The sequence below is a fragment of the Eptatretus burgeri genome, chromosome 13 (assembly GCF_056783735.1).
Source record: "Eptatretus burgeri isolate ZD-2024b chromosome 13, Ebu_testis_v1, whole genome shotgun sequence".
Lineage (NCBI taxonomy): Eukaryota > Metazoa > Chordata > Myxini > Myxiniformes > Myxinidae > Eptatretus > Eptatretus burgeri.
In genome coordinates, this window is record NC_140973.1 from 50593703 (window position 1) to 50620600 (window position 26898).

General features: G+C 43.0%; 1 protein-coding gene across 2 annotated transcripts; it reads left to right on the forward strand.

Annotated features, from left to right (window-relative positions):
* Window positions 1–637: 637 nt before the first annotated feature.
* On the forward strand, window positions 638–26484 carry LOC147014449 (glutathione S-transferase Mu 4-like). Of its 2 annotated transcripts, XM_085852398.1 has the most exons (9): window positions 755–907; window positions 7412–7450; window positions 16766–16841; window positions 17227–17291; window positions 23251–23332; window positions 23500–23600; window positions 24087–24182; window positions 25251–25361; window positions 26216–26484. In XM_085852398.1, the coding sequence occupies exons 1-9, from the start codon at window positions 872–874 to the stop codon at window positions 26306–26308; spliced, it is 699 nt and encodes a 232-aa protein (XP_085708524.1). In that variant the 5' UTR covers window positions 755–871; the 3' UTR covers window positions 26309–26484. The 2 variants fall into 2 exon arrangements, with proteins under 2 accessions (XP_085708525.1, XP_085708524.1); XM_085852399.1 differs by lacking the exon at window positions 7412–7450 and having other exon boundaries at window positions 638–907.
* Window positions 26485–26898: the final 414 nt, after the last annotated feature.

A 26898-nucleotide genomic window follows, 5' to 3' on the forward strand; every position in this document is an offset into this window, starting at 1 on the left:
GACCTTTGATCCGATCGCTCCCAAAATCGAATTGATTTGTCCTATCATGATGTCAAACAAGTCCACAAAATTTCATGACAATATGCTAAGTGGTTTTTGCGTAATGTTGTCCACGACACTGCCCAATGAAAAATGCTTTGTGGTGACCCACTTGACCTTTGACCCCAAACCGCTACCTAGGGTAATTACGCCACACTATCATGTGGCATAGCCTAGAATGTAGAATTGAGTAATAAACATTTTGGTGTTGGTTTTATCTCGTTCGGATAAAAATTGACCGCGTTATGACTCAAAAACGATTCTGACCTTTTCGTGACCGTGACCTTGACCTTTAATCCGATTGCTCCCAAAAGCTTCGCCTGGCGTCCTTGAGTAACTGCACATCATCTCTGAAAATTTCATGCAAATCTGTCCAGCAGTTTTTGCGCAATGTTGTCCGCACACATATTTACCAATAAATAAACACACAGGGGTCAATACAATACCTTCGTCAAACGAAGTTTGCAAAGGTAATTAAATATAACTCATGAAACACGTGTTCAGAAAAGCTGTATGTGTATAATGTATTTATATTGTACAGATTCGAGTATTAATCTGGTCCGCTGGTTGCATCGCTGCTGAAGTGCGGTGACGCTGCTGAAGTGAGATCTGTATCTCAACTGTGGTAGTCTGGCTAGGGTGCAGCAGTGGATAAACGGACTGATTGGATTCACCCGTTGTTGATGCAGCGAAGGCACGACGGGTCAAATGACCTTCTCCGGAATTGAAGGACGCGCATGCGCAGGATGCACTTCAGTGACGACGACTTCACTTGAGTCGAAAGGAGTTTTCTTTTGTTGCTTGTTTCGTTGAGGAGGAGGAAGGACCGAACATGCCGCTCGTGCTTGGTTACTGGGACGTGCGCGGGGTGAGTGTTTCTGGTCGCACGAAACGTGGACGAGTTCATGGGAATACAACGAGCGGACTTGAGGCAGATTTTGATAAAATCGAAGTATAAAAGCGACGGCTTGTTCACAAAGTTACAGATAAGACCGAGAGGGTGGAGGTCGTTTTAAAATCGATGTTTTATCCTGTTGAAGGGAAATGTCGCTTTTTAGATCCTCGTGGAGGATCTCTGTCTTCCTCACGTTGTTGTTCTTGTGGACTTTTTTTTGTTTCACAGCCTACAGTTTTCATCGAAACTTCCTGAAACTTGGCATATATATGTATAAATACCCTGCGCAGACAGTAACCATCTCCGATTTTGAAAATTCCTCCCAGAAAAAAAGTTATGACGTCAAAATATCTCCGCTAATGGGAATCACCTAAAAAATTATCTCCGAAACTTGGCATGATTTTTGAATTCTGTTTGCGGGAATCGAACAAGGCATTAGCAGAGATGAATTACCGCACATATGATACATTACTATGACGTCATATCAATTTTTATGACATCATTCTTATTTTTTGACATTTTTATGACGTCATTCCTATTTTTGACATTTTTTTGTTTCACAACCCAGAGTTTTCATCGGATCTTCGTGAAACTTGCCATGTATATGCAGAAAGCGCACACGCAGGCAGTAACCATCTCCGATTTTGGAAATTCTTCCAAGAAAAAAGTTGACGTCATAATATCGCCGCTAATGAAAATCGCCTATACCATTATATCCGAAACTAGGCAAGCTGTTTGACTTTTGTTTGTGGGAATCAAGCCCGGCATCAGCACAGATAATTTATTGCAAACCTGATACATCACAATGACTTCATATTCGTTTTATGATGTCATCATTAAGAGGACGGGGATCTTAGCTCATTTGAGCTTGTTTGATCAGTTTACTCGAGGAATCCCAAATACCATCTCAGTTTGATTTTGGTGTAGATTGGGCAAGAAGTGTTATGTTTAATACCTTTAATGGAAAATTGTGGATTTTCGACTGCAGACAAAGGTGGCCATCTTTGTCACAGCTGGATGGGATGGGGATGGTTGCTAACTCGACCACTTTTCTTGCCGATAATGAAAATACCATCCACCCATTGGGACCATAATCTGTGGGGAGCGTCGGTGCTGCTGAAGCACGATACTCGAATCATCCCAGCATTAGCCGATACTCATTTTGCTGTCCTCAGAAGAATGACAGGCTGAGTCAACCCCACCTGGTGATAATTCAATGGCTGAGCGGGATTTGAACTCGGGGTCCCGAGGATCCCAAATCCGCCACCCCAACTATTAAGCCAGCACCAGGCATGCAAATATCATTTTCACTAAATAATACGTCGCATTGAATTTTTTTGATACATTTTCATGTCACCACTTAAATTCAGGAGGAAAACATGATTATTTCACTTAAATTTTGCATAAAAGTGTCTTGGCATGTACAAATATAAGGTTAAAACAAGTCTGAAGACCTCAATGGTTCACGAGCAGTATTTGACGATGTAGATTGTTTCAGAAGTCAAGGATGAGACAATGTGATAATTTTTGACCAAGTTATAAAAATGAACATTATGTGGTGCGGGTGACAGGTTATTAGCTGCAAAATGTCGAAAACCCGGTTTCGTTCAACAACTTTCAAAATTTGACCTTTGCATAACCTTTAAAGGTCACAAAACAATGTTGTGGACATTAAAATAAGGAGACAGGATACGTGCTATAGCTTATTGGAGTTAGTTCGTCGAAGAAGGTCGAAAACCTGGTTCGATTCCCACAACTTTGAAAATTTGACCTTCGTGGCCTTTAAAGATCAAAGGTCAAGGATTATGACCTTTGATGCAAAACTTCCTCTGGAACATTTCAGGAACAATATAACATCATATAGGCTATATAGCTTTCGCAATCCTCGGATTATCCATACTTTATTGAAATCAGCGTAAAAACAAACTTGAAGGGGGCGCCACGGGCAAGGTGTTCGGGATAGAGCAAAATGGTTTCAAGAGTTTAGGTGGGGAATGACCTCAACATTATGCATAAAAAATATTGTCATCCTAGCTCTCAAAGTTTGGGCGGTCGTATGATTTTTATGTCAAAATTTGAAATTTTCTAAGTTTTGACCTTGTGACCTTGACATTGGGACGAAAATGAAAAATCGGACAACGACAAGTTTTAGATTATTCATTTTGCTATTCAAATACCGAAGAACCCATTCCATTCAGTCAATTCCATGGGAGAAGATAAATTTTTTAAATCCAACTACCCCCTAAAAATGGCTATTTTTTGGGTGTGGCTCTGCCCTCATCCAGGAAAACACAACTAGAGATTGATATCGAACACATAACCAAGTTTCATCAAGATAGGATTAAAGTCCACGGAGTTATGCTCTGCACAGACAGACACACAGACATAACGAATATAGTGGTCACTCTGGCTGGCACTCGTAAACCAATTACAAAATTTAACTGCTCAGGAGGTTAAATGTAACTTATTAAACATGCCCCCTCCCCCCCCCCAACCTCAGTCGCTTCACGTTCTCTCACACCATGGATCCTTTCCATTGTTGTGGAATTTTCTGATTTGTTCTATTAACCGACCTTGTGTAAATCCTGTTACTCAACTTGTAAGAAACAATTCACTGTCCACAAGAAAAAGTACATTTTATCAGAGAACATTTATTAACTTGGTACCACGGAGTCCAAAACACTGAGATGGTAAACATCCACAATGATTTGCACGAAGCTAAGATTACGTTTCCTGGCATTTATATGCTTTTGTGGGAGTGGAGGGGGCTGAAAAGCATGAGGCAAAAGAACTCCAACTGCAATACATGTCCACGAGGTGAAAGATAATGACATAATCATGGCAAAAGTTGCAGCGTTATCAACCAGGTCACCTTGTTTCATCGGAAGACATTCCTTTTATCAATATTTAGGTCAAAAGACTCTTGGCTAAAGGGAAACATAACTGACAGCCAATTCGACTTGCAGCATAAAAAGTAAATTTATAAAGTACCAGCAACAATTATAATTGAGAGTACATGAATATAATTACATTTTATACCACACCATCCTCTTGATTTTTTTTTGGCTCGCAATGTTGGCAAGGATGGGATGGCAAAATATGAGTTATGGAGATCTTGCACGTTTTGCAGCCAATTCAGCAGACTTTTCTTTCCCGGGGCAATAAATGTCATATCTGTGACATATCTCGATGCGTCCAGGGGTGTCAAGAGCAGCACGGGTAAACAACTTTGCCCCCCCCATCTTTTCCCTCTTTTTAATTACTTTTTAACGACCTAATTAAAAATATCATGCTATATATTGTTTTTTTGGCCCCATCTCTCAATGGTGAAGAATCACTATAAAATTAAAAAAAGTTCTCGTATTTGGATCTTCACCGAAACATTTAATGAATTAATCCTTGTCACACACCAAACGTCTTCACTGGCATCAAAACCCAATTACCTCGCTCGAAGTGCCTTTCATGGCAAACTCCTCGTTTGATTTTTACACATTGTTAACCTCAGTCCTGTATTTAATGCATGTCGTGTCGTGCAACGATGAGGAAGTGAAGACTAGGGTTTTCACTTTACTGTTAAAAACAGGATTAAGTGGGATTTGAGAAAGGGGGGGCTCGGGGCCCCTCAACAGACTACCCCATCCTCTCTCGAGCAGCACGGTAAACAACTTCGCCCCCCACCCATCAATTTCCCCTTTTTAATAACTTTTTAACGACCAAGCTGTTAACGACCAAGGAGTTTGCGAACAGGCTGAGTGGACACTTGGGGGGTCTGGGTGCTTTGGGGGGTCCTGAAGAGTTGTGGAGCACCTTCAAGACCACCGTCCTTGATGTTGCCGGTGGATGCCTTGGAGCTCACCGCAGGGCAAAGAAGAATTTTGTCTCTCAAGGGACACTGGATACCATTGACCAGAGTCGCAGGGCCAGGCTGAATGGCAGAGCTGAGCTGTTCAGGGAGCTGAGGCGTAAAACTGTACGTGCACTGAGGGTGGACAAGGAGGCCTATGTGCGAGGAATCTGTGAGGGGGTAGAGCATCACCTGTGGACAGGTGATTCTCGTCCCGCTTACAGGGGAATTCGCGCATTACGTTCATCCAAGCCCATCCCTCGGAGCACTACAGTTCGAGCAGAGAGTGGTAGGCTCTTGACAGAGGAGTCTGAAGTGAAGGCCCGCTGGGCCGGTTACTTTGAGCGGTTGTACCAGGCTGATCCCCCAACTGTCAAGTTGGACGTCAAGGGTGTTACAATCCCTGTTGCTGACCCTCGAATCAACTGTGGTCCACCTACGCTTGTGGAAACACGGGCTGCGGTGAACCAGTTGAAACGGGGCAAAGCTCCAGGGATCTGTGGCATCCATGCCGAACTTCTCAAGGCTGGTGGAAATGCTGCACTCGTGTCGTTGCATGCAGTTTTGTGCTCTGCCTGGAACACAGGCATCATCCCAACTGACTGGAAGAGGGGCCTTGTTGTCCCTCTCTGGAAAGAGAAGGGTGATCGCCAAGACTGCAACAACTACCGAGGGGTGACGCTGCTCTCAGTGCCGGGCAAGGTCTTTGCTCGGATAATTCTCGATAGGGTTCGCCACCATCTGCTTGAGCACCAGCGTCCAGAGCAGTCAGGCTTTACACCAAAGAGGTCAACGATTGACCGTATCCTTGTACTTCATGTCCTCACCGAACGCAGACGAGAGTTTCGGCAGGGGCTGCTTGCAGCCTATGTTGATCTCTGTAAAGCGTTCGATTCAGTGAATCGGGATGTCCTCTGGAGGATTCTTGGTCTTCGTGGGGTGCCACCAAAACTGATCGATCTGATGTCTGAACTCTACTCTGGTACGGAGAGTGCTGTGAAGTGCGGTGGTACCATCTCTGACTTATTTCCAGTTGTTACTGGAGTTCGTCAGGGATGTGTACTTGCCCCCACACTTTTCAGCACTAGTATGGACTGGATTCTAGGGAGGATGTCGGAGAGATCAAGTTGCGGTGCGTCATTTGGGAATGTCAAGATCTCGGACCTTGACTTTGCAGATGATGCAGTCATCTTTGCGGAGACTTTAGATTTCCTTTTGGGGGCCCACGAGGTGCTGAATGAGGAGTCGGAGCCGCTGGGATTACGGGTTTCTTGGGTCAAAACTAAGATCCAGGCTTTCGGTGACATCTTGGATGCTGCTGTCCTCTCTGTGTCTGTTTGTGGTGAGGATGTTGAGGTCGTGGAGAGATTCACTTACCTTGGCAGTGATATTCATGTCTCTGCTGGCTGCGAGTCAGAGGTCAATAGACGTCTGGGTCGGGCCTGGGGAGTCATGGATTCACTGGATCATGGGGTGTGGCGCTGCCGGTACCTGTGCGGGAGGACGAAAGTCCGAGTCTTCAGGTCCTTGGTACTTCCAGTCTTGCTCTATGGGTGCGAGACTTGGACTCTGACCAAGGATCTGAGATGGAGACTCAATTCCTTTGGTACCAGGTCTCTTCGGAGAATCCTTGGCTATCGCTGGTCGGATTTTGTGTCCAACGAGCGGTTTCTGAGAGAGACTCGGATGAGATTTGTTACCTGCATAGTCCGTGAGCGTCAGTTGCGGCTGTATGGACATGTGGCTCGTTTTCCTGACTCTGATCCTGCTCACCAGATTCTCTCAGCGAGGGAGTCTCATGAGTGGAGGAGGCCAGTGGGTCGACCACGTGCCTCATGGTTGCAACAGGTTGACCATCATCTCAAGGAGATGGGGATGGGCCTGGCATCTGCCTGGGGGATGGCCAGACGGAGGCCCCTGGAGTACCGGCGGAAAGTGGACGCAGCGACGTGCTGTTCTGGCACATGCTCCCATACCTGACCTGACCTTTAACGACCTATCTAAAAAGAAGATCTTAAATTAAGACAGCAGTGAGCTCATAAAAAAACAAAATCACAGCAACTGCTGTGTTAGCTCACAGTATAAGTGTAAACAAAGTATCAACGAGAAGGGCACTCAGTGGAGCGTGTACCTCTGCCATGCAATGCCTGATCCAGTGGAACATATCAGGCCCAATAAATTTGTGAAATATCATGCTATAGATCATTTTTTGGGCCCATCTCTCAATGGTGAAGAATCACTTCAAAAATTAAAAAAAATTCTCTTATTCGGATCTTCACCGAAACATTTAATCAATTCTTCCTTGTCACACACCAAACGTGTTCACCGGCATCAAAACCCAATTTCCTCGCTCGAAGTGCCTCCACTGCCAGTGTTCCCAAACTCCTCATTTGATTTTCACACATTGTTGATCTCAGTCGTGTATTTAACACATGTCGTGTCGTGCAACGATGAGGAAGTGAAGACTATGGTTTTCACTTTACTGCTAAAAACAGAATTAAGTGGAATTTGAGAAAAGGGGGGCTCGGGGCCCCTCGACAGACCACCCCATCCTCTCCCCCCCCCACCACCTTCTCATTGATCCTGTATGTGCCACTTCATAATCTCATTCTTGGTTTTATTTTTTTTTCCAGCTTGCTTGTTATCGAACATTGATGAAGATTGGACCTTTGGTCAGTAACCTGCTGAAAGTGATTTCCCAGCAGATAATGCCTTAGTTTGTGCAGTGCTTTCACAATCGCATATGCTTCCTACTCTACTGCCGAATGCCTCTGTTCACTTCCAGAAAGAGTTATTGAGGAATGCAACAGGCCTTCTCGACTGATCAAGAGCATTGCGGCAATGGCATGATTGGAAACATCGGTTTAAATTATGAAAGGAACTGTGTCTTCAGCCATTACAACAGAGTTGGCTATGTCTTTCTTGAGACTTTCAAAAGCTACAAACAGCAGCTAAAGATGGTGTCAAGCTTTGACACGACTAGGGGATGGATTTTGCTGAAAAACCAAGCAATCAATCGTGAATAATGCATGAACATTCTCATTACTCAACGTAACAAAGGCATATCGTGAGCGGGTGGGAGATCCTGAAGTAGTCGATGCGCTTTGTTTCGGATTTGATTGTTCTGTTTGCAATCATGTAGTTAGAGGTGAACAGATATTTAACAGAGAATACACTTTGTCATTGTTGAATGTCTGATTATTTCTTTTGGGCATTTAAAAATGTATTCAGGTTTTCATGGTGCTCTGCTTTGTTATCCATGCACACTTTCACATTGTCCACATAAGCAAACGTATCCTTTAAGTTTTCCTATTCAAACTCTTGTGTATATATATATATATATATATATATATATATATATATATATATATATATATATATATATATATATATATATATATATATGATCTGTCTGGTGCTTTGATGGGGATTTAATTATAAGCGCTGCGCAAATCAAGCAAACGAAATATCTGATATTGAGCTACATTTCCTATCATTTCATCCATTCACGGCTACGGATAGCCATCATCCATCCATTGGGACCATACTCTGTACAGAGTGTCGGTGCTGCCGAAGCAGTCTCCTTGGCTATTGGGTACAATCCTGGACGGGTCATCACTCCGACGCAGGATACTCGAATGACTCAGTCATCCCAGCAAGCTGGTACTTATTTTGCTGACCTCGGAAGGATGGCAGGCTGAGTCAACCCCACCTGGTGAATTAATTCAGTGGGAAACGAGGCTTAAACTCACGACCCTAGGATCCCAAGCCGCCACCCTAACCACTGAGCCAACACCAGGCATATAGTATCATGAATAAGCCATCAAGTATAGTGAAACAGTTGATTGTTCGTGAATAATCACGAACCATCAAAAATTTTATGGTTTTCATTGGTTGTCACCATTGGTTGTCACACTGGTGTATGCCATGGAGATTCGCTCGGTTTGACGATTCCACCATCAATAACCCTCCGTTTCATATTCAATAAACTTGGTATCTGCGTTAGTATGTCAACTGGATTTCACAGCTCTTGGCTTACAATCGGTGGTTAATTTGGCAAACTATGAAGGTGGAGAGAATGTTGTAGTGGCAAGATGACAAATTGTTTGAGATGGCATGGTTCCATCGAAGGTAATCTTTAAACTTGTATGCTGCTTCAGAAAGTCGAGACACAGGATGACGTCGGCACACAAATCTTGGAGAACTGACACCCCCAATATCACTGTTGGTGCATTCCGATAAAACAAGCTTAACAATGCAATATCTTTGAACATTTTAATACAGTGAAGTAGAGGCTATGGAAACTCCAGTGTCTGCAGGGAACAGCTTCCATTTGTGAGCTTTTACCAGTTCATGGAAAGCATTTTTCATTTAGTCACAAAGCTTTCAGATCTTCCATCATCTATCAATGCTTTAGCTGACAGTCTGTTTATCTACACTTTCACAATAGCTTTTGATAGTTAACTCGGCAAAGTAGCAGATGTTATTGCAAGAGTGGGTCAAAAGTGGTTTGGAGGTCCAAAGTTTTGTTTTCCAGGACATATCGTATGTGAGCTGACCCCACTACATTAATGAAAGTAGCCCATATGGAGTCATCTCTATATTGATTTGTGGTCACAGTTCGGATGTTGCTTGAGAGCTTGCAGGTTTTGGTCTAGTATCTATCCTGCCTTCCAATTGGCGCAATCATCGGGTGAATGAAGTTCATGTAAGTGTGCCCTGGTTCTAACAGCGACTCCCCTCATATCCTAAATCACGAAACTGTGATCAGCGATTAAATTCTGTGAGTGAAAGTCCCTATTTACTGGCAAGTGTGATGAATACGCTGGTTAACAACATTATTGGCTTGAGCCATTCTACAAGTATCTTGCTATTCTTGCAATCATGAATCTCTATCCACACGATCTTCCCAATAAATTCTCTCATTAATACCATGCCATTCTCTCCATATAATATTGTCTTTCACCCAGATTGCCACACCAACTCCATTTTTCTTTCCCATTACACCTATAAACCATGTAGGCTTGAATTCTCAGCCCCCAGTTGGATTGCTCACAGCTGGCGTCTCATTTGCAGCAACTGTCACATCCTTCACCATTCATCCTAACTTCCAGCTCTTCCATATAATATATACAAGCCGGTAGGCAGCCATGGGTCGCCGAGTATCCAATGTCCTTTGACCACTGATCTGAGTTAATCTAGTACTAAGTACTTACGAAATTGCAATCTAATCGGTTAACCCGTGTATGAGCAAGGGGGTTTTGAATGGTTGTTTTGCCCGAACAATGCACTCATTGACCTTTGACCCCTGACATAGCCGAGATAGCTCAATATGTCCTGAAGCAAAGTTGTAGTAATCATTGAGTACTATGTACCTATGAACTTTCATTCGTATCGGTTAATCCGTGTAAGAGCAAGAGTGCCTTGAACGGTAATTTCGCCTGAAAAATGCACTTATTGACCTTTGACCCCTGACCTATTTGAGATAGGTCATTATGCAAATGAGCAAAGTTGTAGTACTCATTACGGTCTAGAAGCATGTAAAGATTCATTCGATTCGGTTCAACCGTCTTGGAGCTAGTGTACTTTGAATTTTCAGCGGGAATGCTCAATGGCCCTCAGACACCCAAGTTGAGAGGGTTACCATTTAGAAACTATGAGATATAGAAAAAAAATGGATGTCATATAGCGGATAGAGAATCACCTTAAGATTATGCATACCAAATCTCAGAGTTCCATCTACCGATAACTACTCGGTATCAATTTGAATGAAAAGTACCGAAAATGCGGTTTGATATCGGAAATCCCCAAAGTTCGAGGGGGTGCTGTGGGTGAACAAAGATATAAATTGAAAATCTGGCTTGATCGTTTGTGCACGATGCATTCCAGATGATTAGTGTGAATTTTCATGACCATCTGACCATAACGCTAGGAGGAGTAGCATTTGGCGCGAAGGCACCTCCAGCTCTCGCATATTATCGATTTTGCCCTTTGACCCCTGACCTAAGCAATATCGGTCAATATGTCCTGAGGCAAAGTTGTAGTACTCATTGCGTGCTATTAACCTGCAAAGTTTCATTCGGATCGATGCACTCACCTGGTTGCTAGGGGGCCTTCAATTTTTGCCAATTTTTGGGCATACCCCATTTGTAGGGGGTGCTGCGGGTAAACTATTCCATATATCACAAAAACCGGAATATATTTGATAGAGCATCACCTGCAGATGATGCATGCCAAATTTCATAAGCCTATGTGGGATATTGGCTTTCGGAATTGATTTCGCGTTAACGGTACCGATTTTGAAGGTTTTTTGGCTGTTGCTAGAGAACCAAAGCGTCCCGAGCAACCATCGCAATTTCCAAAGCACTAGGTCATAAGATGTACCTACCACCCGAGTTTGGTCAAAATCGGCCCACATTTACTACCAATTATGCTGATGACAAACGAACAAACAAACAGACAGAATTACTGACAATAAGGGTCACCTATATCGGCGACCCAACCAATATATATATATATATATATATATATATATATATATATATATATATATATATATATATATATATATATATATATATATATATATATATATATATATATATATGTGTGCATGGCTCACGAACTGGGAACACATACTGTTACACAAAGGGAAAAAAAACAAAATTGAGGGAAACATGAAATGCAACCCATTATGTTAATCTGCATGTATTCAAAAAGCTAAATCTAAATTTTTAGACCTGCAGCACGTCCGGTTTTAAAGTTACCACTGAATATATACAACACTGTAAATACACGTTCGAATTTCGAGCTTGGCGTCAGCGTTATGTACTGAATCAGATGAAAAAAACAACGTAAATATTATATTTTGGGATAAGAAACAGATAATTTTTACTCTGCCTTTTTAAACAGGCTCAATATGTGACAGGAAAAAGAAAATATACCATCAGAGATGGGGAATACCCCGCCATTGAATGAAAAAGGTCAGACATATTCCAGATAATGAGGGAGGTGAATTGGAAACAAGACACCATTTGGTCATCATCTCGAAAAAGTTCCCCAGGGGTGAGGAACGTAGTAACCAAAAATAATTGAAATCAGATAAGCAGTTTTCCATTTATTACAAAAAACATTTTTTTCAAGATGGCCACCCCAGTCGGCCATCTTGGATCCGGCCACGCCCAAAATCAATAGGGTTCTTCCTTTTCAGGTGGTACATGTGTGACTCAAATTTCAAATCGATATGGCGAAAAAACATTTCTTTTCAGGATGGCCGCCCCAGTCGGCCATCTTGGATCTGGCCATGCCCAAAATCAATAGGGTTCTTCCTTTTCAGGTGGTACATCTTCTTCTTCTTCTTCTTCTTCTTTCGGCTGCTCCCGTTAGGGGTCGCCACAGCGGATCATCCTTATGATCCGCATAGTGATTTGGCACATGTTTTACGCCAGATGCCCTTCCTGACGCAACCCTGGTCGCCTCTTACGACACAGGGATATGGTACACCTATTTTAACCGGGGTATCCACCGGCCCAGTACACTGGTATTCACTTCGCCGACCTCGGAAGGATGACAGGCTGAGTCAACCCCCTGGTGTATTAATTCAGTGGCCCAACGGGGCTTGAACTCAGGACCTTTTGGATCCCAAGCCGCTGCCCTAACCACTGCGCCAACACCAGGCTTTTCAGGTGGTACATGTGTGACCCAAATTTATAATCAATATGGCGAACAGTTTATGAGTTATCGCACTCACAGCTATAAATATTGACGGACGGATGGACAGCCGGACGACCTGGGTGACAACAATATCCCCCTTCCGCCATGCGGCGGGGGATAAAAAACCACATTTTGAGAGAGTCCGATGTTATAAATTACGAAGAAAACACAGACGAGTTCAGTTGCAAAGAAAGGCACATTTGTAAGGGGAAAATAACGTTAAAATCGAATCTATTTCTTTCGAACTTTTGAAAATAATCACTTTAAACATGAAAAGAAAAACATAATTCTTACTTCTCGGATCCTCAGGAAGCACCAAAAAAATTCTAGCATTGATTAAAATGAAGAATTATCAGACAAATGCGAGTCACCTCGTTTGGCTCGGCGTCCTCACGCTGGATTTGCACGTTATGGCTCTCGTAAAGACACGGACACGAAGACAAACGCTGCGCTCGACGGCGAATGGAAATGTGCTGACACGCTTGCAAGTGCCTATTATATCCATCAATCAGGGAAGTCTGCAAGACGGCAAGATTTTCTAATGCTAGCGTTATTTGCGTCCGACGAGAGATGATGATTCGTACATAAAGGGTCTGACACAAAAATCAAGACGGGATTACTTGCGGTCCGAAATTTATTTTTCTGATCACAATTTTGATCTATATTTTTCTGCCGTTAGACTCTTGTCATATTTCCAAGAAATTAAGGGAGATTTGGAATAAAAATCAGTAGAAACATTATCAACACTGGATTCCTTATTTTTCTCGATGCAGTGGACACGAAGCGTTATGTACGAATCCATTATTTCATCAGATAGGGTAGATACCAGAAAACCTGAGTAGGGAGACAGAACATCATCAAAACATAAAAGACACCAAAGTTCACATTCTGAGTCACCACACTCAAAATAACTGTCACATAAGAAACGTACAGTAAATTAAAATTTTTACCAATCAAACTAACATTTGTAAGGTTATAAAACCCATATTCTGTTGCTTTAATAAAACAGGGAAATGGAGAGTATGATATTGCCGGTTTCTACAGGTTCCCCAAGATGTCCACTTTAATTTCTGACCATTGATGGTTTGTCAAAGTACCTGATAATAGTTTTATGTGGAATTTCCCACAAACATACCACAGCATACCCACTTTGTAAGCCATGCCCATATATATATATATATATATATATATATATATATATATATATATATATATATATATATATATATATATATATATATATATATATATATATATATATATATATATATATATATATATATACACACACACACATAATATGGAATAGGCAAAGGCAAGAAGCAAACGTAGAATTCTTCTTACATATATCAAATTAAACAGTCTTTTTGCTATGAAAAAAATAAATATTACTTTAACATTACCTTCACAACAATTACACCACCTAGAACAGGATCTCATCTGCAAAAATAAATATTACCTCAACATTGCCTTCACAACAACAACTACACCGCCTAGAACAGGATCTCATCTGAAAAAAAAAAATTTCCTCAACATTACCTTCACAACGACAACTACACTGCCGAGAACAGGATCTCATCTAAAAAAATAGATACTAGAAGTGAACGTAGTATTCTTCTTACATTCGCTTCTGACTTTACCTACAACTTGTTCACAACTGCATACGCAATTTCCGGTTACTTCGGCTTGGATTCGGGATCAGCGATCAAATTACATAAATCACGATAAAAAATTATTTTTTTATGATGCGGGAGATATCTTTATTAAAATCAGTGGAGGAAATATACACCATGTCTGATATTATTTGGGTATTTCATGTCTCTGACGATGCCTTTATTTCCCGGCATGCATCATTCCCCATGACAAAACCCGGAAGCAAAAAAAAAAAAACGGAAGCAAAAGGGTCAAGGGCAACGACACGGATTCACAATTGCCAGGGTATTGTGTTGTTTTTGTTGTTTCCTATTCTCCCATGTGCACACATTAAGTAATATTCACAAGATAGAAATAAAACCCAATTGTGTTTATACACCGCACAGCGTTTAAAAACAACTGGAAGCAAAAGAACATATCCAACGACACGGATTCCAAATAGCCAGGGGGTTTGTGTTGTTGTTGTTGTTGTTTCCTATTCTCTCACGTGCCACGCGTTAAGTATGACGCTCACTGCGTTCACTATAAGTTCCGGAAAGAGTTTCAAAATCACTCCTGGTAATGTTAAATACAAAAGAAACACTTCCTGTCATGAAAAAATCACTTTCGGAAGTATAAAATTAACTTTGGAAAAAAAATAATTGAATAAATAAATAAACACTTCCGGTCATGATCTCCCAGCATGCATCATTCCCCATGACAAAAACCGGAAACAAAAAAAAAACAGAAACAAAACAAAAACGGAAACAAAAGGGTCATAGCCAATGACACAGATTCACAATTGCTAGGGTATTGTGTTGTTTCTGTTGTTTCCTATTTTCTCATGTGCACGCATTAAGTAATATTCACAAGATAGAAATAAAACCCAATCGTGTTTATACACCGCACAGCGTTTAAAAACAACCGGAAGCAAAAGGTCATATCCAACGACACGGATTCCAAATAGCCAGGGGTATTGTGTTGTTGTTTCCTATTCTCTCACGTGCACGCGTTAAGTATGAAGCTCACTGCGTTCGCTATAATGTTTTAGTGAGTTCGCCCATCACAAGGCCATTAAGGCCACTCAAAGCTGGGGTCTACAAAAAAAGCGGGAATTTCTGGGAAAGGAAATACCTATTCACATATCTCTCTGTCTCTCTCTCTCTCTGAAAGGTTGTATGTTGCTGGGAAACAGGATTCAGGAAGGGAATTCCAGAGTTTGGCAGTACGTGAAAATAAACATTCAAAACTGGAGGAATATCACACTACATTAACCTGAGTGTGGGAGTGTGCAGAGGCTGCCAAACATGTAGAGCATGTGAAAGTATGTAAAGAAGGGACAAGTAGTGAAAAGCCCTTTGAGCATCTTCCATTATAGTAACTGTAAAAGAGGCATAGAGAGGCCACATAGTGTGAGATCGAGAGAGGTTCCACAGATTATGCAGTTGATGTTTTTCTTCGAGCTAGCGAAAGAAGGCAAAGCTTTGGAGTCGGATAAACATCCGAGAGTATGGAAGATGGCGGAGCAGATGAGCATTATGTGAACAAGTATAATATCATACATATCTGCTCTGCCAACACGAGTCTGTCATTGATGTGTTATAGGTCTGCCTTTCCTCGTACAACGTGATGGCCATTCCCCACAACAACAGCCACATCAATGATCCAGTCAGATGTCAACTGGTTGTAGGCATCCAAACTTTTCCATGCCTTCACATCTTCCAAGGCATAAAACTGTTTGGTAAATAATAAATATAAGATAATTCACTATATCTGGATATAAAATGGTTGGAAAGTTCAATTCTCTTCTGGACCTTGCTGTACTCAGCAATTTGTACGGGTCTTTGTTGCCTATAAACATGAAAATCTATATGCCCTCAAATGGGCAAAATAGTATATGCAGTTCAATCTTAGGATATGTAGTGTTGGGCAGAAATCGTAGAAATGTGGAGTACAAAATTCAAGGGGCAGTTTTATAACCTTGGATACATAATCTCAGGGGTTGTGAATATGGAGTTTAAGTTTTCAGTCCAGTGCCAGGCTGATATCAGAGTCCCGGTAGATGATAGGATTTTTAGATTATTTTGGAGAAGAATTGTTTGTACATCAAGAAGTTGTATTAAGTTTGTACATCAAGAAGGTTGAACTGAGAAATATTACTAGAGGAATTTAGTTGAGTCTTACCTCGAATATTGTCACCACATCTGAGGATGAAGTTTTGGTCACCACATCTGAAGAAGGACATCTGCCATAGAGAGCGTTCAGTGAAGAGGTACCAGATTTATTCCAGGGTTGGATACACTCAGCTCTGAGAAGTGGTTCAGGGAGATGGATCTATTTATTTTTGAAAGGAGTTGATTACGAGGGGAACTGATTAAAATGTTTACGCTAATCAGATCGCTTGGTTGCATTTTAGGGCAAGATTTCTGGTGCTTTGTGGGCTGATCAAGTTAGGGTTAGGGTTTGTACTTCCTCACTGTTCTCCCTCACCACAGGCCTGTAACCAGTTTTGATGGGTGACTTTATGTATTTCACTTTGACGAGTAGTTCAGAGGTCCGTTGGGACCTAGACATGTTGCAATTTTCTTTTTTCAAGCATTTTGTATGTTAAACCTTCTAATGTTATCTGTATTTTTCAACAGCTTTGCCAGCCAATTCGTCTTCTCTTGGAACACGTTGGTGAAAAATATGAAGACAAGTTTTACGTCCGTGGAGACGGTGAGACAACTATTTCATTTGCCAGGAAACACCATGTCCTCCTGACCAAGCTTCCTTTTTTAGTATACACTAGTGCAGGCCCGTACGTGCGTGGGGTACGTGCGTGGGGTACGTGCGTGGCGGTACGTGTGTGGCCGTACGTGAGTGACCTGTTTCTGTCTCTCTGTCAAATTTCTTGAGCATACAGCGATAATGACAAATTTTACATCACTGTTCGAATCCTTATTGGGGTTACTGTATAACAAACAATTTGTTGCGTATTGATTTGCAGACATGCACACCGCCTAACAGACACAAGTAAACAATTTGTAACTAATTATGAATGTCCTCGTAAATTGCTGTATCCTAAGATTGTTTGACATCTGCCATTGTGCTTGTGTTTCAGGCCCTGACTATGACCGAAGCTGCTGGCTAAATGAGAAGTTTACTCTGGGATTGGCCTTCCCGAATGTAAGCCGTTTTTGTTTGATGGCAGTCTTGTCTTAAATGAGTACTGGTTGCCGGCATCCACCAAGAAGTTTTTTTTCTGGATTGAGTTTCGATACAATTTTAAAACATGCATCCCATTTAATTTGGTAATGTGTCAAAAATGACTGCATTGTGCATTCGACCTGCCTCCAAAGTTGGTGTGGCAGACTGCGGTGCAAATACTGTTACGAATTTGGAAACTTATCGCACACAACATTCAGGTCCTATAGATTAGTCATTTCAGTAAGTATGTGTTTTCTAGATAGCTCCCTTTCCCTTGTCTAATGGGTTATTAAATGTTCATGCGCTGTGATTTATTTTTATAGTTTGGATTTTTATTGGAAAACAAATCGGCAATGACAACAAAAACAACCGTTACAACAGTTCTGCAGAGAACAAGGACAACCCTCTGCTCCGGGATTCTCCGCGGGCCGAGTGGGGGAGGGGTCGAGCCGGCGGGGCGCATAAAAGGGGAGGCAGAAGCTGGTCAGAGGAAGAGCATCTCCTGACCTGGACATCTCATCTTGCTGGAGCGCTCATCTTGCTGGAGCGTTCGTCTTGCTGGAGCGCTCATCTCGTTGGAGCGTTCATCTTGGTGGAGCGCTCGTCTCAGGGAGCCTGTCTGGCCAGTCTTGGTCGACGTCGTCCTTGACTTCCTCACCATGACCGAGACCTCGAGCGACGCCAGTCCCCGCAGGAACCGCAAGGGTCGCCCGCCGGTGTCCGGGTTCGGCTCGCCTCTCCGTGGACCGAGTCAGCATGAAGACCGCATGAGGCAGACAGGTCTGAGATAGGCCTCAATAAAGACCATTTGGTCTGGTCATCTTGGGTGTGTGTGTGTCCGTGGGCCCGTCTGCCAAGTAGTAAATCGTATAAGTGCTATTGCTGTATATACTTTGCATACGTGCTTATTAATATTCGGTTTAGTTCTGCCTCTTGCGTGCTTCCATAGTCCCCCCCCCCCCCCCATTATTGTATAAATAAATCCCATTTGTTCAATGTTTCGGCTCGTTCGTGTCCATTCCTTCGTTGGCTGAGCGTGCTACTTGTTGGAGAAGTAGTAAAAGCGGTTACGGCTGTAAGGGGATGCTTGGACCGGCGGATCTCGGCGATTAAACCACTCGGATCGCACACTGGTCGAGTGCGCTAGGCGACTCATTCCGTACGGGAGCCGTCGAGGGTGTGAGGACTCGGTAGATCGCCACGTGGCCTCGAGGTATTTTGAAGATTTGGCAAATAACCCTGTACCACGTGGCTGAAATATTGACACTTCACGGTCCGAAAGGGACCCGTACTCTTCAGACTTTTCTGAAGAAGTACGATCTGAATTCCGGGCGATCGGTCGAGCCGACTCTGCAGCTCCATCGAGCGGTCGTGCTCGCGGCCGACGTCCAGCCCCGCAACAATACAACTCGAATGGCCACATCGTATGAAAATTTGGCAATTCTTTGTATGCCTTAGGCCAAGCCATTTGATTCTCTAAGGCTCAATAAAAACCACATTTTTATTTATTTATTTTAAAATCTATGCTTGGGGTACCCAGGGTCAGGTCATGGGTACAAAATACCTCTTACCCTCTACCCTGTGAGAGTGGGTGAATATTTGAAATTTTCACCTGTACACGTGGCACCATACAAGTAGCTTAACCAGAAACCCCTGCTGGAGGGAGGGGGCATTGAAGGTGGGTAAATGACAACACATGCACTATATGTGACAACATAGTGCAGGTGATTTACGAACACCATATTGTTACGGAACTTGAGTTCGGGGATTACCACGAGGGAAAGCACTCTGGTTCCTCCCAAACACCCGGCCCTGTAGGCTGATGTGCCAAGGATAATTCCACGGTCTGGCGGGTTGCTAAGCAGCCATGAACGTCAATTAACTTCATCAACTCTAACAGGGTTACCCACCTAACACTGATAAACTGAGGAGCTGACTAGATTAACTGAGGTTCGTACCCTCAGCACACACTTGGACTGCTGCTGAGTAATAGCGAGTGCATGCTGGCTAACGAGAGAGAATTATATGGGGTGAAACTTCCTATCTAACAATACTGCGGACTGTGCTGGACCATTGGAGGAAAGGATGCTCCGAGCAGGTTGAACTGAGAAATTGACATGGGTTTATTTAGAAGGAAGCATGTGGCACAGGGAAGACGAATGGTTTATTCATGAGATATTTGTACAGCAGGGACATACAGTATTCGTGTAGTGTGGCAAAAGATATACACTGATGCACATTCATGCAGCACATACAAGGAGCAGATCTAACCTGAGCTATCTATCTTGCAGTCTTACTTGAGTTGACATGACAGGTGCCAGCAGAATCACTCTGTAGAAGGGTCGATAAGTAAGAGAGATAAGGAGAGCTGAGACGTTGGCGGCCTCCGGCTTACCCGGCACGTACTCGTCCAAAGTGCAGGGAAGGTCAGGGTGGGGTGATGAAGTGCATGGGGGGGGGATGCCTGATAAAAAGGTGTGAGTAAGATGTGGTGCCGGATACACAGAGTAGGAAAGACAGGGTGTTTTAATGGTCGCTCTAAAAAGAGCAGTTGTTCGGGCTTTGCCCTTGCTGATGTCTAATGTCGACGCATGACAGACAGACAGACTCAGAACTACCTATGGTTGCTGATTTCACCTCTCGCTTAATACTGTGCCTGGACTGCTTGGTGCTTGGTCCGCTTCCTCAGCATTCCGTTCCTTTTGGCAGCATGCATCATGAACCCCGCAGCAACCACCACCAGCTCTCGTTGCAAAAGCTCTCTCCAGACACAAGCACTCACTCCAGCGACCGGTGTCGATACTTCAGGGTCCCTAAGGGGGGGGGGTGGAGCTTGGAAGAATCAAGGGTGAATCCCCCCCCCTCCCAACCTCTTGGGGTTCCTGGGAGCATGGGCCACGTGCTTCCCTCTTTCCTCCAAGTGATCATTGGTTCAGACATGCTCCTTGGTGATGTCACCCTCCCCACGAGGTTGCTTGGCTGGAATCGCCTTCAGTTTTCCTCTGACCATGCCATGCTTGCTGGCTAGCAGGGCGATCCTCACTGAGGGAGCAATGTGAAGCGCACATTTGTGCCTGGTGTAAAAGGCTCAGTTTGTAACGGTGCTGGGCTTGGGTCCGGGCATGAACCACAGGTATCTGTGGACAAAGCGAGATGATGGTCCCCGAGGTGCATGAAAGTGGTGAGTCGTGGTAAAATGAATGAGGTTGATGTATAGTTGAAGTGTCGTCGTTGGGTGATAGCGATGTGGATTATGGAGGAAGAATGGAAAGGTGAGCTTGAATGATGGTGTTGAATGAAATTAAGTCCAGTTTGTATCTGAATCAGGCAGGGTGGTTATCGCTGCCATGTGGGAGATTATGGCAGTTTGGTTGTGGTGCACATGTTCAAACAAGGTTTTGGCATGCATATGCAAATTAGGCTGTGAGCATTGTGTGCTCTGTCATGTGAAGATAGGTTCATGTCTATAGGAGAAAATGGATAAAAATCTAACTAATCCCTCAATATATATTCTCTTTGTAACCCATTGGACCCAAGAGGACCCTATCTGGAACAAGTAAGAATGAAATAATTACTTCTGGAGCCGCTATATGTTGTGTACCATTACCTTGGAGTCTCGGTTCCCAGAACCGTCACAATATTTTGCTCCTGGAGGTAGCGGGCATTGTGTCAAAGGAAAGGTGGGATGGTGTAGCGGGTATTGTGTCAAAGGAAAGGTGGGATGGTGTAGCGGGTATTGTGTCAAAGGAAAGGTGGGATGGCGTAAGGCTGGCATGATGTAACAGAGTTGGCGGACTTAGCTTTTAGCTGTTTCATCGGGTTTGATTCCCAACCAGCGCTGAAGCTGAGTCTTATGGCTCTATCACAGACAGGTCAGTGGTCTCTATCTTCTACTCTACTGCCTCCTTTGCGGTCTTGCACCCTCTGCTCTGTCTGTGCTTACCCTCCCCCCCCCTCCCCTGCAGGGCTCACACGGTCCATCATCAACCCTCTTCTGATGAAACTAGCGAAATCCAGGATCACTGCTCACCTCCACTCATTCGTTCTTTTAAAAAAAATTTTTACAACACCTGTGGAATCAACTTCCACATCTTCAATCTCATTTTCCCTGCAGGTCTTCAAGGCAGCTGTTTACCACCATATCAGATCGTCTCCAATCCAAAAACATGATCTTCTCTACCCTCATTAATCCCACCCAAATCCCTCCTACTTCCATTTTCCAGTTTTTCCGACTTGGAGTTTCCTTCTGTATCCATTTATCCACCCCCGCATGTGTTTTGTGTCCTGTTTTGGTCTGTTATGTCTCCTTTCACTGTGATGGCTCTTCCACGAGCCTCGACTATGGATATAAAATTTAATAAACCCAACTGTAAACTGTTGCCCTGGTGTATTTGCAGACGATTCATCAATGAGTGCGCCATCCGTCAGCCAGATGTGAAACAAGGAGACCCGTCTTCCAACACTAGCTTGTGGATACTAAAAGATCCCACTGTCTTTGCAGTGAAATATGCGAGTTATCTCCAGCATGTGGTCCAAGAACCCCCAAATTCCTGCTTTCATCCACAGGGCCACTGCATGAGTGGCACATCCTCGTACCTCAGAGATGATGCAACGAGCAGCCACGTGCTAAATACGCTTGGACAGAGGAAATGGAAAGATAGCCAAGCTGGTTGACTTCACCACTGACCTGTCAGTTTGATTTGACTTCCAACACAGTTGAATTTAACAAACAAATGTTCGAGTACAGTCCCAGCAGAGTACATTGCCGATTGGAGCATGCCATCCTTAAGATAGGTATACAGCTAACTGTGCTGTTTACACGTATTGTAGACCCTAAAGAGCAGGCCATCGTGTGCCAGTGCCATGTTGATAATCTGCTTGAGGGTGGTTACCTAATTATCCCTAATTACAGTTCTTGGAAGCACTGTGGTGTAGATAGGGCACAGGAAAGATTTGCCAAATGTGTACAGGTTTCCTTTTTATTACTTTCATACTCGCTGAAAAATGGTCTGTGGAAGGCCTGCAAGTCTGAGCAGCCAAAATCAATCCCAGCTTTAAGTTGTTCTGGTTTGTTTGGTGTACCATGAAATTTAATTGCATCAACTATTTTGATGAAACGAGTGCAATTTGAGGAGAATAAGAAGTCTGTCTAAAGTTTTGAAAAGCATACGTGTGGCATTACTACTCCTTCTGCCATTTCACATTTCACAATCTATGCCTGAACTGTATCGGTTTCTGAAATGTGTATTTAACTGTAAATGCAACACTCACCTCTGATATGTCTATCCTGGGTTTGAATGTCAGCCCAGCTATAAACTGTCACCGTGGTGTTTCTCAATGTGTGCACCATCCATCAGAAGGACGGTGAGCCAGAAGACTGGTCGCTGGTAGAGGTTGAAGATCCCACGGTGTGTTTATGCAAAGAGTTGGCGAGTTATCTCCAGCGCCCTGGATAAATTACAAATTTCTGCTTAAAACTGTTGTAGCCAGTGGTCTGGTTGTCTTGGATGTCCCTCGCGACCAGGCTTCGCAGATTGTGATTGTTGTTTGGGCATGCAGATCCCACACTATAAACAAATTATCCCCATTTTGATACACACGACACAACCTCATTTTGATCAATTTGAACTCTAGTGAACAGTGAAAAGTAGAATTCAATTTAATGATCAAAATGCTTTTTGTCATTGTGGTGTAGTTAAGTGAAATGTTCTTATTGCCAGTTAATGTATTTACTTATTAAAGTTTATCCTTCGTTGGAGGTGAAGGCTCTTTAAAGAACTTTTTACTAAGATCTTCCATAGTTTTAAAAATCGGTTTGGGTTGTTACTTTCAGGAAGATACTTTTTCAGTGTTTAGTGTAGAATAAATGAAACCTTTTTGTCTTAAGTTTCCACTGCTTTTATTTATTTATTTATTTATTTATTTCCCCCCCCTGCAGCTTCCTTACCTCATTGACGGCTCGTTGAAGATTGCACAGAGCGGAGCGATTATGCGTTATCTTGGTCGGAAGCATGGCCTGTGTGAGGAGAGGGGGAGATGGGGGGGGGAGGGGAGGGTGAGAGGGATGGGTCAGAAATGTGAGAATAATTTAAACAAGTATTATATCATGGGACTAAGAGGGGTTGTTAGAGTGATGGGCCATGTGTGCCATTGGGTGATTTACTAACCTTTGGACAATGTTTGTTAGGCCCAGACGATGAGGTTGGCTGGCAGAGGGTGGACTACCTGGAAGATCATGCTTATGATCTGCGCATAAAATTTTGCACAATTTGCTTCTCCCCTGACTTTGTAAGTGTCCCATAACTTTCTCCAGTCATTCCAACACTGATTGTTATTGCGTTAAAACAAAAGCAACAGCAATCATTCTAACTGATTTTGCTGCCTTTCTCAATTTTTAGCTCGTCCCCCGCACAGCGTTAGACGGGATTTTGCATTCACTTCTGTGTGTGCCTGTCTCTCTCTGGGCTGTAACTTTTTTTTTTAACCATTTCAGCTTTTGTCATCAAATTTTCAACAGTTTTATGATGAGAACATGGAGAAGATTAATTAATAATTTTCATTATAAGCACATATAAGTATAAGTGTAGGCCGAGCATGTTGGATCATCAGTGTGTTCGAGCACAGGGAGTGCAGGTCCTGAACATTGGATCATTGTATTCCAACACAGGGAGTACAAGCCCACATTAAAACCGCACCTAAATCTACTTGTGGAAATTTTGAAAGCATCATTGGCAAAACAGTCACCCATACTGATTACTGCTGTCCTGTGTACAGGAGAAACTCCGGCAGGGCTATTTGGATGCCTTACCTGGTGAAATGAAACAACTGGCAGCCTTCCTGGGTAAAGGGAAATGGTTTGCAGGTGATAAGGTGAGCTGCTTGTTCCACTGTCTATGGAACGCTTTCCTAAAGTTTTGAACAAACCTTTCCTGGTGGCCTGTTTACTGTTTAGCCTTCCCATCTGAACTCTTGCCTCGTGATGCTAGGAAGGCCAGTTCAAATCCCCAAGTACATTTGTCTGTTGCCATCTAATAACCATGTGATAGGTGTAAAAAGTACTCTACTCATGTTTGTCCTGCATGTGATTTGTGTTCAAGTTAGCTTCACCATGATCCTCAGATTGGTGTTTTTAAAAAATGACGTTTTCTGTGTTGAATGTTTTTTTTTGGTTTGTTTGTTTGTTTTTGTATACATTGTCGAGGCTCGTATGAGAGCAAACGCACAACAAGAGGGGCAGGAGACGAGAGAGAAGGACAAAACAGTTGGGAACAGAGACATTAGGAGATCTGTGAAAGGGAGAGGGATGGTGCGGGGATCACGGGGTATACAAGATGGACATTACAGGGACTTTCAGGAAGGAAAGCAGGGAATTTGAAGGAGGTGAGTTTGGGGTGGATTAACGGGGATAGAAAAGATCATGATTTTGGATGGGGGAAGATAAGAGAGGGTGGTGAACAACTGATTTGAAGACCTGGAGGGAAGAGAGTTTAGGAGTTTGTTCCAAAGGCGGGAAAAAGGGTGAAGGTGATCAGCGATTCGTGAATTTGGTAGTTTTACCAGAAGGGGGTTGCTGGCGGAACTTGAATGCCCTGCGGAAATATGGGTGGGATTTAATCGCAGACAGAGTGGGAGGGGGGGGGGGCATGAGACCAGAGAGGAGACGGTAGAAGACAAAGACGGTGAAGTTACACCACAGGCAGTTACATGTTAAGATTATTCCTTCATTTCTGTCATTACAGGAGCATAGGTAGAATTAAATTATTATCATTTTTTTTAGCATCATCATTGTTAAATAAAACCCAGGGCAGATATACTGCATATAAGCAGTTGTGTTTCCATATTACGCAGGTCACGTTGTGCAAGCAACAGTGCTGCCTTCAGACATCTCCATCTGGCAACGCTAATGTCACTTAATATTGCCACAAATGTTTCTTCCAGCTGACTTTTGTTGACTTCATCATGTACGAATATCTGGACCAACAGCTGATGTTTTCACCGTCCTGTCTTGACAACGTTCCGACACTTAAACAATACCATCAGCACTTTGAGGTGAGACCATATGATGGTGCTGGGCTGACAGGATAGCCTAGAGGTACGCCTACTCAGTTCTAAGCTGTCTCACCTGGGTGTGAATCCTGACCCAGCTCTAAACTGTAATCCTGGTGTTTCACAAGCAGGGTGATTCAATAATGTATGTGGCATCCCTGGGATAGACGTTAAATGGATGTCCCGTCTGCCAGCATTCATTGGCAGACGTTAGAGCCCATGTTGTCCTTCGTGAAGAGCAAGCGAGGTATCGCTGGCACCATGGCGATTGACCTTTCCAAATTCCTGCCCTAACCTGCAGAGGGCATTGGATTAGTGGTACAGCTGTGCCCTCGGCCAACAATGCTATTTCGTGGCCTTGTGCTGCATACAAGTTACGAAGTGTTAATGCTTGGTTTCCATCCAAGAACCAGATTGGATTCTCCAAATAAATCCCTCAGGATCTAGTCTGGATCACATCTTCCAAAACCTGTTGTCACTTTGCATTGCTCTGGCTATTTTGTTTAATGTGCACCTTGCTTTGGCATCCACTTCTGGAAAAAGATGAGCTATTTCCGCAGTGTGAGAATATAATGTTTATTGCAGTTAAACATGAAACATAATTTGTACTTCTGTCAGTGTTCTAGCAGGCAAACTTTTCAACAAAATTGACGGTCAATTTCGGCCACGATCCCACATTGTCAAAAGTTCTATGCTTTAGTGGTGCATTTTGATCTTTGGGCAGAAACCGTAAATCGATCTGCAGGTGTATAATTGGGAACACCTGTATACGAGTAAGAGTACGCAAGTAAGAGTATGACAAAACCTCCACCGGTGTACTTGGAAGGTTGTGTTGTGCTTGTGAATGTGTCTCATAGGAACTGAAGAACATCCCAGCATACCTGAAGTCGAACAGCCACATCAAGCACCGCATCCACACCTGCAGTGCACATTGGGGCATTGGAAACTAGTCTTGCTTGTTGGAAATAGAAGAAGGGAGGCATTTTGATTTCTCCAAGTGATTCTTATTTGATATGGTTTTTTTGTTGTTGGGTCTTATCATTGGTACTCCATGTAATCTATGAAATGGAAAGGTCAATAGTTTAGCTTGTATTGAGCTTTTTGAAAATGTTGCAAATTAATAATTTTTAAAAAACAAACAAAAACACAAACATGACTTTTTGTTTTGCTTTTGACCAATTAAAGGATGTTGATAACACTTTGACTGCTTCATTTCATCAAACTAACTCTAATCATAGTTAAACGATTTGGTTACTGAGGCCAAATGGTTTTACTCTCGTATCTACGGATAAATTGAGAGATTGTAAAGTTTGATTATCCATTTTATTTTTATGGTTAAAAATCCCCCCACAAATGGTTAAAAATCCCAAATGATCAAAGGTAATCAGGATAATGTTTTTTTTATATATATCTCTCTCTCTCTGTCAATATATATATAGTTATAGAATTTCCACCCGCCGGCGTGCGAACGACCGCATCTAACCAATAGCGGTCACTTCGTCCACCGAACGGACAATCCAGTCGTGACTTTCTGGAACAA